Raw genomic sequence first — 25,593 nt, forward strand, 5'->3', positions numbered from 1 at the left:
CTTGCTCCCTCCCCCCTGTAATGATGTCACTGGGGGGGAGGTGGGTTTCTGCTCGCCCCCGATGACTCGGCACTGACCCGCCTCTCTCCTCTCGGCACAGGACCCTCAGGGGAATATTATCCAGCAGTGGCGAAACGTTTCTCCCGCTCAGGGCATCGTGGAGCTGTCTTTACAGCTCTCCCCTGAGCCGCAGCTGGGGGACTATCAGATAATTGTGGACACAGACGAGGCACGGGCCACCTTCACTGTGGCAGAGTATGGTAAGAAGGCGATTTCTCAGGATGAGGTTCAGGGGGGCTCTGGGTAATAAACCTAGATTGGTGGTGTTTAAGGGGCATTTTGTCAAACCTGCGGATTCAGCAGCTGTTGGTATTACCAGGATGACTTCTTATCTTCTAAGAAGAGCTGATCCACTCTTGCTTTTGCTCCTTGTGCAGCTCTGAAAATGTTCTCCTAATGTCCTTAAGGAGGGACACACAAAATGTCCCATCAGAAATTTTTATTGAGACGTATTTCCTTCTAGCAAGCCCGACTCAGGCCGGGTTTCGCCCCCACATTGGGGGCTGCCTCAGAGGCTGTGTGTAGTCAGCTTTAAGGATCAGTCTCATATGACAGATTATATCTTATGGTCTTTCCTTGTATCACCATCACGGCACAGACTGTCTCTGCTCTGATCGGACATTTTGGCTTCTTATCCACTTTGTTACCGTCACGGCTTTTTTAGGTAGCCTTCCTTGTTGTTTCGTTGGTCCATCACTCTTAAGGACACACAGAAACTGCAAGTCCCTGCATGCAGTGCCTTAAAAGCAGACTGGCTCAGGGGCCATCTGGTTGCCTTCAGCTGTGATGAGAACAAGTAAGATGCTCTAACCCTTTCCTGTCCTCTCCTCAGTGTTGCCCAAATTTGATACGGTGTTTGTGGAGCCTTCCCAGATGATCTATGCTTTAGCCCCATCTACCACGGTGAAAGTGTGTAGCAGGTGAGTAGGACAAAGCAAGGGTGTGCACTTGAAGGCACTTTGGATTGTGTTCATTTATTTATTTATTTGTTTTTGTATACCGACATTAGATCGAGAGATCACATCGGTTCACATATAACTGAAACGCAAATAAGGCAGGGGCTGCTTATTTTTACAGAGTAGCTTAGAAAGGTTAACAATTTACAGTATAAATTAGAACATAGAACATATTATTGTATAATTTAGAATATTTAACAAGGAACAATTATTAATACTCATGTGTCAGATAATATTGGTGGCTTGTGTGTTGGAGACATAGCTTAGGAACGGAATGCATTCACAGCTTGGGAGCTGTTGTGCCAAGAGCAGCTGGGGGAGTGAGGGTTTGTTTGCGGGCATTGGTCACGGTCGTGGCGAGGAATCTTGGAGATCGGGGGTGGGGGTGGGCTAGGCTTCTGGGGGGAAGGCAACAATGGTCTTCATTCTTGACCAGTTAATGACTTGCTTCCTTAGTGCACGAGATCTGTAGGATGAAGGAAGGGTGTGCACTTGGAAGGCACCTTGGATTGTGTACATGTATGAAATGCAACCATGGTCTTCATTCTTGACCACTTAATGACTTGCTTCCTTAGTGCACGAGATCTGTAGGATGAAGGAAGGGTGTGCACTTGGAAGGCACCTTGGATTGTGTACATGTATGAAATGCAACCATGGTCTTCATTCTTGACCACTTAATGACTTGCTTCCTTAGTGCACGAGATCTGTAGGATGAAGGAAGGGTGTGCACTTGGAAGGCACCTTGGATTGTGTACATGTATGAAATGCAACCATGGTCTTCATTCTTGACCACTTAATGACTTGCTTCCTTAGTGCACGAGATCTGTAGGATGAAGGAAGGGTGTGCACTTGGAAGGCACCTTGGATTGTGTACATGTATGAAATGCAACCATGGTCTTCATTCTTGACCACTTAATGACTTGCTTCCTTAGTGCACGAGATCTGTAGGATGAAGGAAGGGTGTGCACTTGGAAGGCACCTTGGATTGTGTACATGTATGAAATGCAACAATGGTCTTCATTCTTGACCACTTAATGACTTGCTTCCTTAGTGCATGAGATCTGTTTTGTACCAATAGAACATTCAATTTCTAATTTACTGTTTCCAGTTGGTGCCTTCCTCATCTCAATGGTATAACTGGACTTTGATCAGTCATGGCTCCCAGTCATTGGGTAATTGCCAGGTTCTTGTGGCCTGGATTGGCCACTGTTGGAAACAGGATGCTGGGCTTGATGGACCCTTGGTGTGACCCAGCATGGCATGTTCTTATGTTTATATTGGTGAGGTCAGGATGAGGATGTTACTGATTCTTCCTGGGATGCAGGGGCCTGATGGGATAACACCCAGGTCTATATTTAAAAGCATTTAGACGGCTAGCTCAGAGGTTAGCCATGTAAACGAATATTTGGCCAGTTATGCAGCTAAATTCTAGCTGGATAATAAGGTAACCGTCATGAATTTAGCTGGCTAAGTTAGGGGCATTTAGGGGCGTAACTGGGAGGAGTTGAGTTAGCCAGATAGCTGATATTCAGAGCTGTCCTGAAGTTAGGCGGATAGTCAGCTAAGTTTAAGATATCCGGCGGTTTCACCATTGACTATACCTCCAAAGTTATATGAAGCTCAGCATGTCTAATTGCTTTTTGTTTTGCTTTTGGGATACAGATACACTTACGGGAAGCCTGTTCAGGGTTGGGCACAGGTTTCCCTCTGCCAGAAAGCTTACCCATACTATGGCCCATTCTTCCAAGATATCTGCCAGAACTTCACTGGCCAGGTGAGCAGCATAGGGAGGTGGAGTTGTGAATATAAAGCTTGTCACATGGGTTCCCCCACATCCCCTGTCTATGACTTACATTGCCTCCCTTTGCACAGCACTTACAGTGAGTCTTGTGGATTTTACCGGACACCCGGATGCATTAGAGGGAATCCCATCCCAGTGTGGGAGGAGCTGCTTGAGAGTCCAGAGAGAGGGCTGCCCCTCTCTTCAAATGGGGATTTGGATATTTGAATTAAGTTCTCACCTTTCCTAATCCATGCTCAAAATGAGTTATATTCAGGTACAGTAAACAGTTCCCCACTCCGGAGAGCTTACAGTCAGAGGGGCCTCTGCAATATAGTGCGCTCAGTCTAGGTACCTCTGGCTACTTTTTGACCCAAAACTAAATATGCAGTTTCAAATCCAATCAGTCGTCAAATCCTCTTTTTAACAGATCCACTAGCTCAGACATATCAAACCTTCACTTGAACATGAAGCTTTTCAAACCGTCCTAACTGGCCTGGAGTCCCGTAACACTCTTTATACTGCTCTCTCTGTGTCGTCTTTACAGCCCGGAGTATTGTAACACTCTTTATACTGCTCTCTCTGTGTCGTCTTTACGGCCCGGAGTATTGTAACACTCTTTATACTGCTCTCTCTGTGTCGTCTTTACGGCCTGGAGTCCCGTAACACTCTTTATACTGCTCTCTCTGTGTCGTCTTTATGGCCTGGAGTCCCGTAACACTCTTTATACTGCTCTCTCTGTGTCGTCTTTACGGCCTGGAGTATTGTAACACTCTTTATACTGCTCTCTCTGTGTCGTCTTTATGGCCTGGAGTACTGTAACACTCTTTGTACTGCTCTCTCTGTGTCGTCTTTACGGCCTGGAGTACCGTAACACTCTTTATACTGCTCTCTCTGTGTCGTCTTTACGGCCTGGAGTATTGTAACACTCTTTATACTGCTCTCCCTGTGTCGTCTTTACGGCCTGGAGTATTGTAACACTCTTTATACTGCTCTCTCTGTGTCGTCTTTACGGCCTGGAGTATTGTAACACTCTTTATACTGCTCTCTCTGTGTCGTCTTTATGGCCTGGAGTACTGTAACACTCTTTATACTGCTCTCTCTGTGTCGTCTTTACGGCCTGGAGTATTGTAACACTCTTTATACTGCTCTCTCTGTGTCGTCTTTATGGCCTGGAGTATTGTAACACTCTTTATACTGCTCTCTCTGTGTCGTCTTTACGGCCTGGAGTACTGTAACACTCTTTATACTGCTCTCTCTGTGTCGTCTTTACGGCCTGGAGTATTGTAACACTCTTTATACTGCTCTCCCTGTGTCGTCTTTACGGCCTAGAGTACCGTAACACTCTTTATACTGCTCTCTCTGTGTCGTCTTTACGGCCCGGAGTATTGTAACACTCTTTATACTGCTCTCTCTGTGTCGTCTTTATGGCCTGGAGTACTGTAACACTCTTATATTGCTCTCTCTGTGTCGTCTTTATGGCCTGGAGTACCGTAACACTCTTTATACTGCTCTCTCTGTGTCGTCTTTATGGCCTGGAGTATTGTAACACTCTTTATACTGCTCTCCCTGTGTCGTCTTTACGGTCCAGAGTATTGTAACACTCTTTATACTGCTCTCCCTGCGTCGTCTTTACGCCCATTACAACTCGTTCAGAATTCTGCCGCTCGATTACTCAGTGGGACTGACCATATCACTCCTGTATTATTTACCATCTCCTGGCGTATACAATACAAATTACTCACCACAATTCTCAACTTACATTTATACGCTCCGTCACATGTGTTGAGATCTCAGAACCAAATGCTACTTCAAATACCATCCCCCTAATCTACCAGGCTAGAGTTCACTCGTGAAAGATTAATCTCCATCGCAGGCCCCATCATTTGGAGCAGCCTCCCAACAAATATCCATCTTATGTTTGATGTCAAAGAATTGAAAAAGGCACTAAAGACTCAGCTCTTCAATCTTGTGTTCCTTTTCTACATTCTCTTTCTAATGTTTGTTATATAATTCTTTGAAACTTTATTCATTATTTATGTCTATCTTGTTTTTATTTTTATCTTATTTGGCTTACCATTTTATATATGTATTTTATTGTAACTGCCCCGAACCTTGGAGGGTGTGCTATAGATGTGCTAGAATAACTCGTCATGGGATTAGTGCATCCAAACCAGCGCGTAGCTAATAGTGCTCACCACATGTAGATGAGGCTGTTAGCTTTACTCCTGACACACACATTTTAACATGGAAAATTTAACACCAGCCCCAGAGATGGCGTTAGGCTCAACTAAAAACCCCAAACACTGCTTTTCTGTGGTTTCTCCTACTTGGTGTCATTGCGATACTCAAAAAGCAGCACCATGGAAAAGTAAAGGCTTGATGGGAAAATAATTCTGGGTCGCACAACGCACACCCACAATACACATTCTCCAGGCTGTGTACATTGTGCGTGCTGTGTGCCAGTAAATTAGCTGCCGCGGGATAAAATGGACACTCTTAATGAGCGTCCGTTTTCATAACTGGCACCCAGCACAGGTCGCCAGGGCAGCTGATGCCAAGGTCGTGCCAGGGATGCACAAATCTATCTCTAGCGCCTCCTTTGTAGCGCAGCAGCTCATCTGAGTGTTGCATCGGGAGCCCAGGAGACGTGGAAGTGCCTGCATTAAAATAACGGGCACCCAGTTTGGACGCATGATATTGCATCAGCCCCTGAGTTAGTAACTGAGGCAGTGGAGGGTGAAGTGAGTTGCCCGAGGTTACAAGCAGGATTTGAACCTTGATTTACTGCTGTGACCACCAGATATCTCCTACAGTTGTGGGATCTTGATGTCGCGTCTCTCAGGCAGCTGGAATTTTATTGGTGAGAGGGGAGGGGCACTTCCTTTGGGTGGTGGGAATTGGGTTGGGGTGAGGTGAGGGTGGGGGATGCCCCTCCCTCAGGCACTGGAAGTCACTAGGCTTGTCTCTATCCTGCTTTCCACAGACTGACAAGAGTGGCTGTCTCACTTCCACGGTCGGCTTGGGAGCGTATAACCTCATTGACTATTGGTACGCTCGCTCCTTGGATGCAGCGGCCACCTTTGTGGAAGACGGAACAGGTGAGCAGATCCCCAACCCACACCTTCCCCTGGCGTTTTCAGTCATTCAGCCCTATTATGGGGACTTTACTGCTCCTGGACATCAGGGAGTGGCCGAGTACCCGGTGCACGCTGGAATTTGCAGTTTTTGTTGCCATAGCAACACGGGCTTAAAACCAGGACTGGCTCAGACATGGCCTGATCACCCCATTCACCCCCTTACCATCTATTGCTTGATGAAAAGCTCAGATTTCAGCTCCTTCACTACAGGAAAAGACCTGCAGCCCTTCTCTTCTATCTTCTCAGTGCAGGAAGTGAGAGGGGCCGAGGGCTCACTGACCACTCACAGGCATTGCTGAAAGGTTTATGGAGGAGAATGGAAGGGAGAGCAATGTAAGAAGAAATCCCAGAGTGGGCAGAGGGAAAGGAGAGGGCAGGGTAGAATGAGAGGAAAGGGAAAAGAGAGGATAAAATGTAACCAGAGATCTCTGGGTGGGGAGAGGGAAGGAGGGGTACGGTGGGGGAGCGAGGTGGCCGCGGGTGGGGAGAGGGGGGAGAGGGGGGTGGGAGGGGTACGGTGGGGAGAGGGGTGGGAGGGGTACGGTGGGGGAGCGAGGCGGCCGCGGGTGGGGAGAGGGGGGCGGAACGAGGTGGCCACGGGTGGGGAGAGGGGGTGGGAGGGCTACGCCGGTGGAGCGAGACTCTCATGGTTTTTGCTCTTGGACTGTTCAGCTGTGGTCTCGGAAGCCACCAGCAGCTTCTGGTTCTCCTTCACTGCTGGCACCGTCACTTTCCTGAACATGGACCAGATCTACCATGCGGGAGACCCCTATACAGGCACGGTGAGGCTTTCCTGGCTTTTTTAAAGTTTGCTAAAGTCTTTGCAGGTGAGCAGTAGTAAAGCCTTTAGCTCTTTGAAGTCACAGGATAGGAGGAGATGTCCTATTGTGAGTTGATAACTGGTTAGAAGATAAGAGACAAACGATAGGACCAAGTTCTCAGTTTTCTAACTGGAGAAAGATCGTTGGTGGATGAGCAGGGATCAGTACTGGGACCCTTGCTGTTTAACGTATTCATAAATGATCTGGAATTGGAAATGAAGAGTGGGGAGATCAAATAGGCAGATAGCACAATGCACTTTAAACAGGAGCAGACTGAGGAACTGCAAAAGGACCTTGTGAGACTGGGGAACTAGATATCTGGGGATCAGATTAAATGTAACGAGGAAAAGTGCAAAGTGATTCACGTAGGGAAAAATAATCTCTGCTACAGGTGTGCAGTGCTGGGCTGTGCACAGGGAGTCACCATCCTGGAAAAGGACCCGCATCCCTGAACACGCTGCCTGAACGGGGCACACTTACATAGCATCAAATACAAAACCTAATTCATGCACATACACCCAAACCAGGAAATCAGCAGCACCTGCACCTCACTGCGGGCCCACTTACCAGGCTACAGCCCAGCTCACCCCCTCCCTAGTGTTGTGGGCAGGAAACCGAAATCCTCAGCTCAGCTCAGTGCATTCCTAGCATTACACAAATGTAATGCTAGGAATGATCTGAAAAGGAATGGAGAATAAAACAGAAAATATCATACGGCTTCAGTCTTGATCCAGGGTGCAAACGTGCCTCGGGTCATAGCAGAGCTAGAAAAGGGGGGAAAAAAAAGAAAGATAAATGGGATGAAATGACTTCCCTGTGATGAGAGGCTACACAGACGAGGGCTCGTCAGCTTGCAGAAGAGACTGCGATGAGGTCTGTAAAATCAAGAGTGGGTGGAACAAGTAAACATAAAGATGAAAACAGATCAAAACCGTTTTTTTCCACTCAAAGCACAGTCAAGCTGGACATAGCAAGGCAACAAAAATAGCTGAGTTTAAAAAGGGATTGGAGAAGTTGCTGGAAGAACAGTTCATGAAGGGCTGTTGGCCAGGGAGCGTTGGGAAAGCGTAGCCCTTTGGTGAGAGATACAAGGCACTGGATGCACTCTTTGAGTCCGAGGGACCCAGGTTGGTCATTGTCTGAGGCAGGATGCTGAGATTAATGCAGCTTTGATATGACCCATATGAAACCTGGACCAGTCAGGATGAGCCATAGAGACATGTTAATAAGGGAGGGAGTGTTCTTGTGGAAAGGGATCTTGTTGGCTTGAGCACGTCTCATCTGCCCTCACCCTCAGATGAAAGCAGAAGGCCCCTATGGTGATGCATTGAAGAACCAGAAAGTGTATCTCATCGTTCAGATTGATGGGCAAGCCAGTCAAACGGACAGAACTCTTGTTACTGACAGCCAGGGGTTGGCGACCTTCACCCTGGACACATCCACCTGGACTAACTCTGTCAACCTACAGGTGAGTGTTAGGGTCTGGAGGTCAGATGGCTTCTGCCTGATCTAGAATGATCCTGGCTGGTGATGTCCCCCACACCCATTGTCCCATGATCATCTGGGGATGGCAATAGAGGAAAGCTTCAAGGTTTGTGCTCTATCGCCACTTGCTGTGTCTCTGCCTCATGCATCCTTTATTTAATGCTTTTAGGGGAAACTCACTCTGGAATATCCTGCCTACAATCCGAGACAAGCTTATGTATACTATCAGGACGCTTACCAAACTGTGCAGCCTTTGTACTCCAGCGCCAATAGCTTCCTACACATTCGCCCCATACCAGAGACTTTAGCCTGTGGGAAGGTGCGGGACATCCAGGTGGACTACACTCTTGACAGCAGTGACCTAGGAGGAGCCAGCAATCTGATTGTCTACTACCATGTGAGTAACATAGAAACATAGCAATGATGGCAGACGAAGACCAAATGGTCCATCCAGTCTGCCCAGCAAGCTTCTTAAGATTGAAACTGCCGCTCCATGCAGGTTACCCCTATACCTTATGTTAAGGGTAGGAACTGCTGCTCCGTGCAGGTTACCCCCATGCCTTATGTTAAGGGTAGGAACTGCTGCTCCGTGTAGGTTACCACCAAGAGAAGTAATATTAATAATCAAAACCAAGCAACAGTCAAACCCGTAACAATATTACTGCTAGCAGCGTTTTGCAGGGCGAGCAGCCTTCCTGATAATCCATGCAGCGCTGCTGCTGGAACGTGCTTTGCTTTTGCACTCGGCCATAGAAGCAGTCCTGTGCTTTATCCCCAACGTTTGTGCATCAGTACCCGGGAGTGGGGAACCATTGCACGAGGCTTGTGGGAACTACAGGTTTATTTATTTAGGAAACGTGTGTCCGGTTGTAATGGATTGTGGGTAACGCATGAGAGATTGCCACTGTGGGACTGCAGCGTTCCCAGCCCTTGTCCTGTACAAATGCCGTGACTGCAGGTCACCCTTCACAGCTGCTCCCTTTCTTTCCTTCCCTAGGCCATGGGAAAAGGCAGGATAATTGCTCACGGGCAGAAGACTCTCTCCATCGCTGGCTGTAAGTCTCGAGAGGGCTGAGGGAGCCGACAGGAGAGGGGAGCGAGGTGGGCGGGCAGCGGACAGTGGGAAAAGTGGAAGGAGGAGAGAGCTTGAGTGGTGGAGGGAGAAAGCGTCTGCAGGAAAGTTAGAAGTTACAGACAGAGATTGAGGAAGCATCCGTGCAGCTGCTGAGATGTTCCTCCCCTTCCTTGCAGCACTCAGGGGCTCCTTCACCTTCTCCCTGACCATCACCTCTGACCTGGCTCCAGTCACCAGGATCCTGCTGTACACAATCCTCCCCGTCGGAGGGGTCACTGCGGCCAGTGCTGAATTTCAGGTGTCCATCTGCTTCAAAAACAAGGTGAGGCGCTGGAGGCAGCAGATCCGGTGCTGCTGGGCGGCTGGGGCACCGGTTGCTCCCCTTCACTCACAGCAGCAGCTTGGAGCAGGAGGTCCAGGTTTAACAAACTGGGTCACTTCCTTCAAGCCGGGCATTTCTGTTCAGGTTTAAAAAAAACACAAAAAGAAGCTGCATTTGATGGCTGAAGGCTTGGCTCTTTGCCACTTTTAGAAGGAAAAATCGCCCAGTAAAGGTTGTGCAAGAGCCAGAGCGGGCGGAAGGCCCAGCACTGTGCTGACCTCCTTCCATGCCTTCCAGGTGACCGTTGGATTCTCGGAGAAGCAGGACCTGCCGGGATCGAGCATCGACCTGCAGCTGACGGCAGCGCCAGGGTCGCTGTGTGCCGTCCGCACCGTGGATAAGAGCGTGCTACTCCTGAGACCGGAGAGCGAACTTTCCAGCCAGACTGTGAGTGTGAGAAAAAAACTCTGAGTCTGCTAAACTGGGTGTCTGTCTCTCGGTCACCACAGAAAACCTAAGACCCAGAAAGAAGGAGAGACAGAGGCATTCAGTACACACACCACACACCACACACACACACCTCTCCTAGTTCATACTAACTCATCTTTGCCTCTGTTCATTTGCTTCTCCCACAGATCTACAATATGTTTGGTTTCATGACTTGGGGAGGATATCCCTATCAGGTGGAAGAGTGGGATCCTAATCCATGCTGGGGACCTCCCATGCCAATGAGCGTTAACCGCCGGAAGCGATTCATCAGGTTTCCATGGTATACTGAGACATTGGATGTCTTCAGCCTCTTCAGGGTGGGTGTTGGTTTCCATGCTGTTCTGAGACATGGGATGTCTTCAGCCTCTGCAGAGTGGGTGTTAGTTTCCATGCTATTCTGAGATATTGGATGTCTTCAGCCTCTTCAGGGTAGGTGTTGGCTTGAGTGTTGGCTTCCATGGTATATTGAGACATGGGATGTCTTCAGCCTCTTCAAGGTAGGTGTTGGCTTGAGTGTTGACTTCCATGGTATATTGAGACATGGGACGTGTTCAGCCTCTTCAGGGTGGGTGTTGGCTTGAGTGTTGGTTTCATTGGTATACTGAGATATTGGACATCTTCAGCCTCTTCAGGGTGGGTGTTGGCTTGAGTGTTGATTTCCATGGTATTCTGAGACATTGGATGTCTTCAGCCTCTTCAGGGTGGGTGTTGGTTTCCATGGTATACTGATACTTTGAATGTCTTCATCCTCTTCAGGATGGGTGTTGGTTTCCATGGTATTCTGAGACATGGGACATCTTCAGCCTCTTCAGGGTGGGTGTTGGCTTGGGTGTTGGTTTAGTGGGAAGTTAAGTTGAAGGTAGCAGGCCTGCCAATAGAAAAGGAGGAGGCCATCAAGTTGGCAGATCATGGCCATGCTTGGGACAGATGTGGAGAGGGGCACTTGCTGTCAGGCTGCCTAAGATTTTGTGTGTGCGTCTGCCCAGAGTGACTGAATCTCTCTGGGTAGACTGCATGGACCATTTTGGTCTTTCTGCTACCATTGGCTATTTTCCTGTACCAGGGTTAGGACATAGTGACAGCAATGGGTGGTCCAACACTATTTTTATGGGTGGTAAAGCTATTCTTCCTGGCCAATCAGAAGGATGCTGCTAGATAAGTTGCTGTTTTCCCACATGAATGGGAGCCACCAAGATGGTATTTTGTCACACGGGTGCAGCCAGTGATGGATGTGAGAGCGCTAGTTCAGAAACTGATCATCTCGGGAGGTTTTTGTTATCATCCTGTTGCATCCCGATGGCCTCTGACATTGAATGCCAATGGCATAGAAACAGGGGAGGTAATAATTTACCTGGGTGAATTAATGAAAGAAGATCTCCTAGGGGCCCTGCCTGATGTTAACATGACCTGACCTCTGATCTTCAGGTTTCTGATGTCACCCAAATCTCTCAATGTTAAGATTTCCTCACCTCACACTGATATTTTAAAACGTAGGTGAGGGATCAGCACCCTGGACAGGTCCCGATGGCTGTCAGCGTTGTGTAATGCCTGAGCGCCTGGCAGCCCTAGGGGGGGCTTGGTAGCAGGATGAGGGATGCTGCACTTTGCTCTGCTTTCTTGCGACATCTTACAGTTCTTATCATTCATACAACAGGACGCAGGTGTCAAGTGCCTGACCAACTATGACATCAAAGCCCCCCCAGTCTGCCGCTACCCTGTGATGTATGAGAGCGCGATGGCCGAGCCCATGGCAGTCCCCGAGGGTGAGAGCTTCCGTTTTGTAATTAGCTTTCAGTTCCCACTGTGGTCTGTGCACGTACGTAGGGCTATGTGCCCGGCGAGGCGCCGTCACGTCCCCTGTTCCCTTCGCGCACAGCATCTCGTGCTTTGTATCCTTTCAGTAATGGCGGCAGCACCGCCGAATGCAGACAAGGTGATGGAGGCTGGCACGTCGGCTGCAGGTGCCACGCAGGTTCGGAAGGACTTCCCGGAGACCTGGCTGTGGGGTCTGGTTCCTGTTGGGTAAGGTGAAGATTCTGCTGCCCACTGGGGGTTGTAAGCGGGTTCTGGTGCCCACCTCCCTCCCGGGGAAAGCTTTGCTGCCTCTGTATCGCCCCAGGGACGGATGTTTGTAGGCCACGTGCAGACCCCTTCTTCAGATGATAACGTCTGCTCCTCTCTTACAAGCTTTTTCTTCAGAATGAAAGCTCCTTCCTTTAGTTTCTGCTCAATAAATTCACCCCATATCCTTTGTCTTCTTTTCCTCCACAGCGACTCCGGAAGAAAGCAGGTGAAGGTGACAGTGCCGGACTCCATCACGAACTGGGAAGCCTCCATGTTCTGCACCTCCGACATCGGCTTCGGGATATCCCAGACGGCCAACGTGACTGCCATTAAACCCTTCTTCTTGGAGCTGACCCTGCCGTACTCCATAGTCAAAGGGGAGAGCTTCACCTTGAAGGCCACCGCCTTTAACTATGAGAAGAAGTGCATGAAGGTGCAGGAGAGGAGAGGATTGTGGGGAATGGGCCTGTAGGGTTGGGGGAGGGGAACCTCTCTGGAGGAGCCAATGTTGTGGGTTTCAGTTGCCCAATGACCTTTTAGATGCCATTGACAATGGACTGAGTCTCTAGCCAGTCCAGGAACACACATATATGATGGGAGTTTGTTGTTCCCCAGCCTCCCCCAGTACCCCTCTCCTTCTCTTCCTACCCCCTCACATCACCCTTTCTCTTACAGGTGAAAGTGACCCTGAAGGAGTCACAGGAATTCCACATTGCCAAGGATTTTGATGATTGTCAGAATATAAAATGCCTGTGTGCAGAGGAAGCAAAAACGTTTTCCTGGAACATCACAGCTATTAAGCTAGGTAAAATGTGAACATGCTAAAGGAGGGGTGAGCGTGTGTGTGTGTGTGCATGGATGAGTGCGTGTGTGCATGCATGTGTGTGCATGCATGTGTGTATACGTGTGTGTGCATGGATGAGTGCATGTGTGCATGCATGTGTGTATACGTGTGTGTGCATGGATGAGTGCGTGTGTGCATGCATGTGTGTGTGCATATGGATGAGTGTGTGTGTGTGTGCATGCCTGGGACATAGTGATGGCTAAAAGCAAGCCCTGTAAATCAGATTGAGAGGGAATGGAATAGTCTGACTATGTCTACCCTCCCCTCCCCCATCAGGTCTCCTGAATTTCACCGTCCGTGCAGAGGCTCTGGACTTGCTGTGGGACTTCTGTGGCAGTGAGAGGGTCTTTGTGCCTAAGAAGGGGCGAGTGGACATCCTCATCAAATCCTTGCTGGTCAAGGTAAGGGGCAGGAAGCCTGCAGCCCTGTGGCGATGGTTAATGGAGATGCCGGGTGTCGCATTAGAGGGACATAGAAACATAGAAATGACGGCAGAAGAAGACCAAACGGCCCATCCAGTCTGCCCAGCAAGCTACGCACTTTATCCATTTTTTTTCCCTTTTTCTCTCTCCCACCTGTTACTATTGGCTTCCAGTACCCTCCAGCCCTCAGAAGCCATGGGAAAACCAAGAAGAGCTTGGATGTCCTGAACTTTTTAAATGAAATCTTTTTTATTGATTTGCAACAACAATAACAGAAAGTCACAGTACAAAATAATCAGAAGGCGGCAAAGCAGTGTGACAAGGCGATGGCTAAAGCTAGGAGAATGCAGGGCTGCAGAAAGAGAGGAGAAACCAGCAGGAAAAAGGAGGTGATGATCCCCTTGTTACAGGTGCCTGTATCTCAAAAGGGACAGAGACAGGATGGAGGGGACCAGAGAAGGGCGACCAAATGGTATGAGGAGAGGCTGAAGGATCTGACTCTGTGCACCCTGGAGGAGAGAGGTGCAGGGGGGATAGGATGCAGACCTTCAGATACCTGAGAGGTTTAATGATGCGCAATCATCAAATCTTCTCTGTTGGAAAAAATCAGTAGAACTAGGAGCGGCAGTTACTACCTTAAACAGGAGGCACCGTGGGGTAACCTGCAAGGAGCGGCAATTACTACCTTAAACAGGAGGCACCGTGGGGTAACCTGCAAGGAGCGGCAATTACTACCTTAAACAGGAGGCACAGAGGGGTAACCTGCAAGGAGCGGCAGTTACTACCTTAAACAGGAGGCACAGAGGGGTAACCTGCAAGGAGCGGCAGTTACTACCTTAAACAGGAGGCACCGTGGGGTAACCTGCAAGGAGCGGCAATTACTACCTTAAACAGGAGGCACCGTGGGGTAACCTGCAAGGAGCGGCAATTACTACCTTAAACAGGAGGCACAGAGGGGTAACCTGCAAGGAGCGGCAGTTACTACCTTACAGGAGGCACAGAGGGGTAACCTGCAAGGAGCGGCAGTTACTACCTTACAGGAGGCACCGTGGGGTAACCTGCAAGGAGCGGCAGTTACTACCTTAAACAGGAGGCACCGTGGGGTAACCTGCAAGGAGCGGCAGTTACTACCTTACAGGAGGCACAGAGGGGTAACCTGCAAGGAGCGGCAGTTACTACCTTAAACAGGAGGCACCGTGGGGTAACCTGCAAGGAGCGGCAGTTACTACCTTAAACAGGAGGCACAGAGGGGTAACCTGCAAGGAGCGGCAGTTACTACCTTACAGGAGGCACAGAGGGGTAACCTGCAAGGAGCGGCAGTTACTACATTACAGGAGGCACAGAGGGGTAACCTGCAAGGAGCGGCAGTTACTGCGTTACAGGAGGCACAGAGGGGTAACCTGCAAGGAGCGGCAGTTACTACATTACAGGAGGCACAGAGGGGTAACCTGCAAGGAGTGGCAGTTACTACATTACAGGAGGCACAGAGGGGTAACCTGCAAGGAGTGGCAGTTACTACATTACAGGAGGCACAGAGGGGTAACCTGCAAGGAGCGGCAGTTACTACATTACAGGAGGCACAGAGGGGTAACCTGCAAGGAGCGGCAGTTACTACATTACAGGAGGCACAGAGGGGTAACCTGCAAGGAGCGGCAGTTACTATCATAAGCAACTTGCTGAGCAGACTGGATGGAGTATTTTAGACTTTGTCACTATAATGGTTCCTGTTACATCCTATGTCTCAAATTTAAGGAAATCATACATTAAAACCAACACTGACATTAGCATAAAGTAATCTGCATCTCAACCTTTCCACACTAAACACATTGGAAGTTCCCAAAACCCAATCTGCCATTTCTCATCCAATCCTTGTACCCCAGATCAGGTTCATCCCACATTTACATTACAGGTCAAACCTGTGGGCTAGAAATCATTCGGCAGCAGCTCTGAGGCTTGTGCCTTGCACGTTGTATTGTACGCATCTGCCTCTTCTGCTTTGGGAACTACAATGTTCCAGAAATAGAAAAACTGTGCGTTGAATTCCTCCTCTGCGTTATTGAGGGAGAGGTAATGCATGTTTCAACCTTTTTTAATAACATTTTCTGTAGCTCTGCAGTAGGACCCAGCAACGCTACAAACAAAGGGAGCTGCAGAATGAGGTGAGGGAGGTCCCTGCTCAAAGAGCTTACAGTAAGCTGGAAACAAAGGAAGAAAAGGTTTTATGCATCAAAGAAAGGAACTAAACCAAGCCCCTGAAGTCTGACCAAAAGGTTTTACAATTACTTTCTGAAAAAGATCTCTCATTATCTCCCTGTCACCTTTCTCTCTTCCCTTACAGCCAGAAGGAGTCCTGCAGGAGAAAACTCACAGCTCCATGCTCTGCCCAAAAGGTAATGAAAAGGCTGAGGAAAAGAAGAAATGGAACAATGAATCATACAAGATCCCCAGAAACCTGTATTAGATACAGGGGAGGGCAGCGTCTCCTGTGCTGTGAGATCCTGCAGGAACCCCCAGAAACCTGCATTAGATACAGGGGAGGGCAGTGTCTCCTGTGCTGTGAGATCCTGCAGGGACTCCAAGAAACCTGCATTAAATACAGGGGAGGACAGTGTCTCCTGTGCTGTGAGATCCTGCAGGGACTCCCATAAACCTGCATTAGATACAGGGGAGGGCAGTGTCTCCTGTGCTGTGAGATCCTGCAGGGACCCCCAGAAACCTGCATTAGATACAGGGGAGGGCAGTGTGTCCTGTGCTGTGAGATCCTACAGGAACTCCCAGTTACCTGCATTAGGTACAGGGGAGGAGAGTGTGTCCTGTGCTGTGAGATCCTACAGGAACTCCCAGTTACCTGCATTAGGTACAGGGGAGGAGAGTGTCTCCTGTGCTGTGAGATCCTGCAGGGACCCCCAGAAACCTGCATTAGATACAGGGGAGGGCAGTGTCTCCTGTGCTGTGAGATCCTGCAGGGACCCCCAGAAACCTGCATTACATACAGGGGAGGGCAGTGTCTCCTGTGCTGTGAGATCCCGCAGGGACCCCCAGAAACCTGCATTAGATACAGGGGAGGGCAGTGTGTCCTGTGCTGTGAGATCCTGCAGGGACCCCCAGAAACCTGCATTAGATACAGGGGAGGGCAGTGTCTCCTGTGCTGTGAGATCCTGCAGGGACCGCCAGAAACCTGCATTACATACAGGGGAGGGCAGTGTGTCCTGTGCTGTGAGATCCTGCAGGGACCGCCAGTTACCTGCATTAGGTACAGGGGAGGAGAGTGTGTCCTGTGCTGTGAGATCCTGCAGGAACTCCCAGAAACCTGCATTAGATACAGGGGAGGGCAGTTCCTGTGCTGTGAGATCCTGCAGGGACCGCCAGTTACCTGCATTAGGTACAGGGGAGGAGAGTGTGTCCTGTGCTGTGAGATCCTACAGGAACTGCCAGTTACCTGCATTAGGTACAGGGGAGGAGAGTGTGTCCTGTGCTGTGAGATCCTACAGGAACTGCCAGTTACCTGCATTAGGTACAGGGGAGGAGAGTGTGTCCTGTGCTGTGAGATCCTACAGGAACTGCCAGAAACCTGCATTAGATACAGGGGAGGGCAGTGTGTCCTGTGCTGTAGGATCCTGCAGGGACCGCCAGAAACCTGCATTAGATACAGGGGAGGGCAGTGTGTCCTGTGCTGTAGGATCCTGCAGGGACCCCCAGAAACCTGCATTAGATACAGGGGAGGGCAGTGTCTCCTGTGCTGTGAGGTCCTGCAGGGACCCCCAGAAACCTGCATTAGATACAGGGGAGGGCAGTGTCTCCTGTGCTGTGAGATCCTGCAGGGACCCCCAGAAACCTGCATTAGATACAGGGGAGGGCAGTGTCTCCTGTGCTGTGAGATCCTGCAGGGACCCCCAGAAACCTGCATTAGATACAGGGGAGGGCAGTGTCTCCTGTGCTGTGAGGTCCTGCAGGGACCCCCAGAAACCTGCATTAGATACAGGGGAGGGCAGTGTCTCCTGTGCTGTGAGATCCTGCAGGGACTCCCAGAAACCTGCATTAGATACAGGGGAGGGCAGTGTCTCCTGTACTGTGAGATCCTGCAGGGACCCCCAGAAACCTGCATTAGATACAGGGGAGGGCAGTGCCTCCTGTGCTGTGAGGTCCTGCAGGGACCCCCAGAAATTTGCATTAGATACAGGGGAGGGCAGTGTCTCCTGTGCTGTGAGATCCTGCAGGGACCCCCAGAAATTTGCATTAGATACAGGGGAGGGCAGTGTCTCCTGTGCTGTGAGATCCTGCAGGGACCCCCAGAAACCTGCATTAGATACAGGGGAGGGCAGTGCCTCCTGTGCTGTGAGATCCTGCAGGGACCCCCAGAAACCTGCATTAGATGCAGGGGAGGGCAGTGTCTCCTGTGCTGTGAGATCCTGCAGGGACCCCCAGAAACCTGCATTAGATACAGGGGAGGGCAGTGTCTCCTGTGCTGTGAGATCCTGCAGGGACCCCCAGAGACCTGCATTAGATACAGGGGAGGGCAGTGTCTCCTGTGCTGTGAGATCCTGCAGGGACCCCCAGAGACCTGCATTAGATACAGGGGAGGGCAGTGTCTCCTGTGCTGTGAGATCCTGCAGGGACCCCCAGAAACCTGCATTAGATACAGGGGAGGGCAGTGTCTCCTGTGCTGTGAGATCCTGCAGGGACTCCCAGAAACCTGCATTAGATACAGGGGAGGGCAGTGTCTCCTGTGCTGTGAGATCCTGCAGGGACCCCCAGAAACCTGCATTAGATACAGGGGAGGGCAGTGTCTCCTGTGCTGTGAGATCCTGCAGGGACCCCCAGAAACCTGCATTAGATACAGGGGAGGGCAGTGTCTCCTGTGCTGTGAGATCCTGCAGGGACCCCCAGAAACCTGCATTAGATACAAGGGAGGGCAGGGTCTCCTGTGCTGTGAGATCCTGCAGGGACCCCCAGAAACCTGCATTAGATACAGGGGAGGGCAGCGTCTCCTGTGCTGTGAGATCCTGCAGGGACCCCCAGAAACCTGCATTAGATACAGGGGAGGGCAGTGTCTCCTGTGCTGTGAGATCCTGCAGGGACCCCCAGAAACCTGCATTAGATACAGGGGAGGGCAGTGTCTCCTGTGCTGTGAGATCCTGCAGGGACTCCCAGAAACCTGCATTAGATACAGGGGAGGGCAGTGTGTCCTGTGCTGTGAGATCCTGCAGGGACCCCCAGAAATTTGCATTAGATACAGGGGAGGGCAGTGTCTCCTGTGCTGTGAGATCCTGCAGGGACCCCCAGAAACCTGCATTAGATACAGGGGAGGGCAGTGCCTCCTGTGCTGTGAGATCCTGCAGGGACCCCCAGAAACCTGCATTAGATGCAGGGGAGGGCAGTGTCTCCTGTGCTGTGAGATCCTGCAGGGACCCCCAGAAACCTGCATTAGATACAGGGGAGGGCAGTGTCTCCTGTGCTGTGAGATCCTGCAGGGACCCCCAGAGACCTGCATTAGATACAGGGGAGGGCAGTGTCTCCTGTGCTGTGAGATCCTGCAGGGACCCCCAGAGACCTGCATTAGATACAGGGGAGGGCAGTGTCTCCTGTGCTGTGAGATCCTGCAGGGACCCCCAGAAACCTGCATTAGATACAGGGGAGGGCAGTGTCTCCTGTGCTGTGAGATCCTGCAGGGACTCCCAGAAACCTGCATTAGATACAGGGGAGGGCAGTGTCTCCTGTGCTGTGAGATCCTGCAGGGACCCCCAGAAACCTGCATTAGATACAGGGGAGGGCAGTGTCTCCTGTGCTGTGAGATCCTGCAGGGACCCCCAGAACCTGCATTAGATACAGGGGGGGCAGTGTCTCCTGTGCTGTGAGATCCTGCAGGGACCCCAGAAACCTTGCATTAGATACAAGGGAGGGCAGTGTCTCCTGTGCTGTGAGATCCTGCAGGGACCCCCCAGAAACCTGCATTAGATACAGGGAGGGCAGTTGTCCTCCTGTGCTGTGAGATCCTGCAGGGGACCCCCAGAAACTTGCATAGAGACAGGGAAGGGCAGTGCCTCCTGTGCTGTGAGATCCTGCAGGGACCCATAAACCTGCGATTAGATACAGGGGAGGGCAGTATGTCTCCTGTGCTTGTGAGATCCTGCAGGGACTCCCCAGAAACCTGTATTAGATACAGGGGAGGGCAGCGTCTCCTGTGCTGTGAGATCCTGCAGGGACTCCCAGAAACCTGCATTAGATACAGGGGAGGGCAGGGTCTCCTGTGCTGTGAGATCCTGCAGGGACCCCCAGAAACCTGCATTAGATACAGGGGAGGGCAGTGTGTCCTGTGCTGTGAGATCCTGCAGGGACCCCCAGAAACCTGCATTAGATACAGGGGAGGGCAGTGTCTCCTGTGCTGTGAGATCCTGCAGGGACCCCCAGAAACCTGCATTAGATACAGGGGAGGGCAGTGTCTCCTGTGCTGTGAGATCCTGCAGGGACTCCCAGAAACCTGCATTAGATACAGGGGAGGGCAGTGTCTCCTGTGCTGTGAGATCCTGCAGGGACCCCCAGAAACCTGCATTAGATACAGGGGAGGGCAGAGTCTCCTGTGCTGTGAGATCCTGCAGGGACTCCCATAAACCTGCATTAGATACAGGGGAGGGCAGTGTCTCCTGTGCTGTGAGATCCTGCAGGGACTCCCAGAAACCTGCATTAGATACAGGGGAGGGCAGTGTCTCCTGTGCTGTGAGATCCTGCAGGGACCCCCAGAAACCTGCATTAGATACAGGGGAGGACAGTGTCTCCTGTGCTGTGAGATCCTGCAGGGACCCCCAGAAATTTGCATTAGATACAGGGGAGGAAAGTGTCTCCTGTGCTGTGAGATCCTGCAGGGACCCCCAGAAACCTGCATTAGATACAGGGGAGGACAGTGCCTCCTGTGCTGTGAGATCCTGCAGGGACCCCCAGAAATTTGCATTAGATACAGGGGAGGAAAGTGCCTCCTGTGCTGTGAGATCCTGCAGGGACCCCCAGAAACCTGCATTAGATACAGGGGAAGGCAGTGTCTCCTGTGCTGTGAGATCCAGCAGGGACTCCAAGAAACCTGCATTAAATACAGGGGAGGACAGTGTCTCCTGTGCTGTGAGATCCTGCAGGGACTCCCAGAAACCTGCATTAGATACAGGGGAAGGCAGTGTCTCCTGTGCTGTGAGATCCTGCAGGGACCCCCAGAAACCTGCATTAGATACAGGGGAGGACAGTGTCTCCTGTGCTGTGAGATCCTGCAGGGACCCCCAGAAACCTGCATTAGATACAGGGGAGGACAGTGTCTCCTGTGCTGTGAGATCCTGCAGGGACCCCCAGAAACCTGCATTAGATACAGGGGAGGACAGTGTCTCCTATGCTGTGAGATCCTGCAGGGACTCCAAGAAACCTGCATTAGATACAGGGGAGGGCAGTGTCTCCTGTGCTGTGAGATCCTGCAGGGACCCCCAGAAACCTGCATTAGATACAGGGGAGGACAGTGTCTCCTGTGCTGTGAGATCCTGCAGGGACTCCAAGAAACCTGCATTAGATACAGGGGAGGGCAGTGTCTCCTGTGCTGTGAGATCCTGCAGGGACCCCCAGAAACCTGCATTAGATACAGGGGAGGGCAGTGTCTCCTGTGCTGTGAGATCCTGCAGGGACCCCCAGAAATTTGCATTAGATACAGGGGAGGAAAGTGCCTCCTGTGCTGTGAGATCCTGCAGGGACCCCCAGAAACCTGCATTAGATACAGGGGAGGACAGTGCCTCCTGTGCTGTGAGATCCTGCAGGGACCCCCAGAAATTTGCATTAGATACAGGGGAGGGCAGTGTCTCCTGTGCTGTGAGATCCTGCAGGGACCCCCAGAAATTTGCATTACATACAATGATATTGCCTGCTTTGCTGTCAGATTTTTCTTGTGCCTTGGAAATAATTTGTCTGAGTTTTTAATTGTAACTTTTTGTTTTTCTCCAGGCACTTCAGTTTCAGACTCTGTTAACCTCCAGCTCCCATCCGATGTAGTGATAGGATCTGCCCGAGCTCAGATCTCTGTCCTGGGTAAGAAATGAGCTTCTGGTTTCTCAGTTTGGGATGGCAGAAGCCCTGGATAAAACAGATGAGCGCAGCTCTGAGAGATTCCTCTGGGGCCATCCCTGCCGGAGGATCAGCCTCTCCTGCTCTCACGCATATCAGCCAGGGTCTGTCTCTCTCGCTCCTCTCTCTCAGGAGACATCATGGGCTCCACGCTGCAGAACCTGGACCAGCTCATCCAGCTCCCCACTGGCTGTGGGGAGCAGAACATGATCATCTTCGCTCCCCTCGTCTACACGCTGCAGTACCTGGAGAGGACGGATCAGGTGACCGATGAGATCAGGACCCGGGCTACCGGGTACCTGCAAAGAGGTCAGTGCTGGGTGTCCCTCCCCCCTGCAGGAGCTCACGGCTCCCGGCCGTCTGCAGCCGCTGTTCTTCACCCTGGGGCATTGCCCCGTCTTTTCCCCTCTCGCTGCAGGATACCAGCAGGAGCTGAACTACAAACACGGAGATGGCTCGTACAGCGCCTTCGGGAATGGTGACAGTGAGGGGAGCACATGGTGAGTGTGGCAGCCCCTGCTCTCTCTCCCTTTTATATCCCCACAACCATTGCAGCTTGCAGAGAGCTGTGGGAGGTGAGGCGCAGGTGCAGGCGTCCTCATCACTTGCTTTCTGGCAAGGTACTCGAAGGGGCTTGCAACATTGAAATCACCTGGCAGTGCCCCCTCACCCTCCTCTCTCTCACTTCCTCTCCAGGTTGACCATCTTTGTGCTGAAGTGCTTTGTGCAAGCCTTTGGGTTCATCTACATCGACCAAGACCCTATCAAGCAGGCGCTGACCTGGCTGGGAAGCCTCCAGCAGCCCAATGGCTCCTTTGCTAGCGTAGGCAACCTCTTCCACACAACCATGAAGGTGGGTTTCCCGGGGGTGCAAGAGGGGTCCCAGCCCTCCCCATTCCCCTGCTTCCCTCTTACCCTTCCTCTCTCCTCGCCAGCACCCCCGCCTCTCTCCCTCTCAGGGGAGCCCCTTCTGTCACTGAAGCTTCTTGCTGGGGCTTGCGCGCTCAGGAGCCAGGGTCGGAGAGAGCTGTTTGATATTATTGCGCTTGACAGATCAAATCCAGAGACTGCCTGGGCCTTGTGATGTGGTGGGCTCTGAAGAACCATGTGATGACCTTTCAGGTGCAGTTGGCAGCCTGGCTGACCCCTACGATGCGGGCAGTCGGGAGCTGGAAGTCACCCCTGCTGCTTATTCTAGGACGCATGACACCTGAGGACCAGCACGTCCCAGCCAATGTCTTGTTTGCCGTTACAGGGCGGTGTGGAAGACGGAGTCTCTCTCACTGCGTACGCCGTCTCGTCGTTTCTGGAGATGGGGAAGTCGCTCGATGTAAGTGCCACGCCAGCCGTCCCTCACGGCTGGGGCGAGAGCCGCGTGCTCTGTCACAGTCCTGGGTGTGCGTATGTCTCTCCCTTACGCGCTCTGCCTCTTCTCTCCCGCTGACAGGACCCGCTGGTGAAGAATGGTCTGCAGTTCCTGAACAACGCCCTCCCAACCGTGAGCAGCACCTACTCCCTGGCACTGATGGTCTACACCTACACCTTAGCGAATGACACCAGCCGCAGAGCTGAGCTCTTCCAGAAGTTAAACGCCAAGGCCATTCAATCAGGTACCCAAGACTTGCCAGCTGCCCAGCACCTCCACAGGGGGCCAGGCGAGAAGCAATGGGCTCCAATCCCAGCAGCGGTGATGGAAGTTTGAGCTGAGTGCTGGAATAAATCACTGGGGATCTCCATTATTGGCGGATTTCACCTCTGTCTGGGAATCCTGCCTGCAGATGAGATCTCCCATGTTCCTGCCATGTTCCTGCCATGTTCCTCCCAGCCCCACCTTCACATGGCTCTGGATAACAACATAAGAAATGCCCTGCTGGGTCAGACTAAGGTCCATTGAGCCCCACAATCTTATTTCCAACACTGGCCAATCCAGGACACAAGTACCCGCCAGATCCAATTCCTGTTCCTCACTCTCAGGGACAGCGAGAGCTTTCGTTAGTCTGCCTGGCTAATAATGCGTTATGGACTTGTCCCAACCTCTCTTAAACCCTGCTGTGCTCGCTGCCTTGCTCACATCCTCTGGCAGCTCGATAGTGCGCTGAGTGATAAAGCACTTCCTATGATCTGTTTTATATCTCCTGGAGGCTCCCCTTGGTTTAGATTTATTCGAGAGGGTAAATAATCATCTTTTGTTTACCCGTCCCAGCCCCACTCCTGATTTTATAAACCTCTCTCATGTCCCCTCTCAGCCGCCCATCACAGGAGAGATGCCCCTTCCCCTCTATCACTTCTGTCGCCCTCCTCCGCACCTTTTCTAGTTCTGCTCTGTCTTTCTTGAGATGGGAGGACCAGAACTGCTCACAATACTGGAGGTGTGGTCGCAGGATGGATCAATACAGAGGCAGGAGGATATTTTCTGTTTTATTCTGCTTTCCTTTACGGCTCATCCCTAGCATTCGCTTTGCTTTTCTGACTGTCGCCATGCACTGAGCTGAGGATTGCAATGTCCTCTCCGCAAGGACTCCAGTGCCCTTGTCTTGGGTGCTGACCCCCAGTACAGAGCCCGGCATGGTGCACCTGTAGCTGGGATTATTTTCCCCTGTCTGCATCACTTTGCACTTTTCCATATTAAATTTCATCTGCCACTCAGTCTCCCGCTCTCACAAGGTCCTTCTGCAGTTCCTCGCAATCCACTGCTGCCTTAACATCTTTCAACAATTTTATGCCATCTGCATATCTGATCGTTCGCTATTCCAGATCATTTAGGAATATGTTAAACAGCACCGGTCCCGGTACCGATCCCTGTGCTGCTCCAGTAACGACCTTTCTCCATTTGGAAAGCTGACCCCTTAGGCCTACCCTCTGTTACTGGCCTTTTAACCCCAATTTGCAGGAGGGCATTGGCTCCTGTCCCAAGACTTTAGTTTCCTGAGGAGTCTCTCATGAGGGACTTTGTCAAACGCCTTCTGAAAATCCAAATGCCCCGCAGCAAGCGGCTCAGCTTTCTCTGCAGGTTTATTTACAGCTTCAGAAATATCGAGCAGATTGGTAAGATAAGATTGCTCTTTGCTGAAACCATGTTGACCCCTCCCCAATAAGCCATGTCTATTTGGTCAATAAATGTGTTTTTAAGAATAGCTTCTACCTTTTACCTGGCACTGATGTCAGCCTTACCAGTCTATACTTTTCCACATCTCCCCTGGAGCCCTTTAAAAGAAATTGGTCACCCTCCAGTCCCCAGGTACTGTGGCTGTTTTAAAGCATAGGGTTCAGATTGCCGGCAACGGGTTTGCAATTTCATGGACTCTGGCATTGATACCATCTGGTACGGGTGATTTGCTACTCCTTAGTTTGTCAGTTTGATCCAACATCTTCCGCCATGGCAGAGATTTGTTTTAATTGCTTAAAGAATGCTTCTGGTGTGGGTAGGTCCCCAAAGACCAGCTCCTTGTCCCCCCTGACCAGCCCTCGATCATCTAGTGGCCCAACTGACCTCCTCACAGGTTTTGCTCTTCAAATGTACTTGGAAAAGTTTTGCATGGTTTTGCCTGTCTGGCCCGCTGACCTCCCAGTCCATCGTTCTCTGACCCTGGTCAGGACGTCTTTGTTTGCTTATTGGTTCCTGTAGGTCAGCACTGTTATTACTTGCAGGTGGACAGAAGCACTGGACTTATACAACACAGCCTTCCAACAGTGACCCTTACTGGGCTACTCCTTATGCAGCAGACATTGAGGTGACCTCCTACGTGGCTCTTGCTTACTTTGCTAACCCGGCTTTTTTCCCTGTCGACCTGGATGAAGCGTTGCCCATTGTGATATGGCTAACCAAGCAGCAGAGTGGCTTCGGGGGCTTCTCCTCCACCCAGGTAAGTCCCAGTTCTTTGATTAAGATCCCGGGTGGAGAAGGTCTTCCACACCTTACCATTACCGCTGAACGTCTGGCCTTCAGTATGGATTCAACTTCCTGCATCTTGCTCTCTTGGTCCCAGGATACTGTGGTTGGTCTCCAGGCCTTCTCCAAGTTTGCCACCTTCACGTATGGCACCAGGG

General features: G+C 51.1%; 1 protein-coding gene across 1 annotated transcript; it reads left to right on the forward strand.

Moving 5' to 3' along the window:
• Positions 1–111: 111 nt before the first annotated feature.
• On the forward strand, positions 112–25,593 carry LOC115077991 (alpha-2-macroglobulin-like protein 1; the record flags this gene model as incomplete). Its single annotated transcript, XM_029580506.1, is given in 25 exon segments — positions 112–260; positions 893–980; positions 2,679–2,790; positions 5,783–5,897; positions 6,609–6,718; positions 8,055–8,225; positions 8,412–8,639; positions 9,240–9,297; positions 9,494–9,639; positions 9,937–10,086; positions 10,275–10,445; positions 11,783–11,891; positions 12,030–12,150; positions 12,400–12,625; positions 12,868–12,997; positions 13,313–13,437; positions 15,797–15,848; positions 21,427–21,510; positions 21,679–21,855; positions 21,965–22,046; positions 22,243–22,399; positions 22,802–22,876; positions 22,994–23,156; positions 25,195–25,409; positions 25,533–25,593. Coding segments are annotated over 24 exon segments (3,085 nt in total), but the record flags the coding sequence as incomplete, so codon positions are not given.

The sequence above is a fragment of the Rhinatrema bivittatum genome, chromosome 16 (genome assembly GCF_901001135.1).
Source record: "Rhinatrema bivittatum chromosome 16, aRhiBiv1.1, whole genome shotgun sequence".
In the NCBI taxonomy this organism is placed as follows: Eukaryota; Metazoa; Chordata; class Amphibia; order Gymnophiona; family Rhinatrematidae; genus Rhinatrema; species Rhinatrema bivittatum.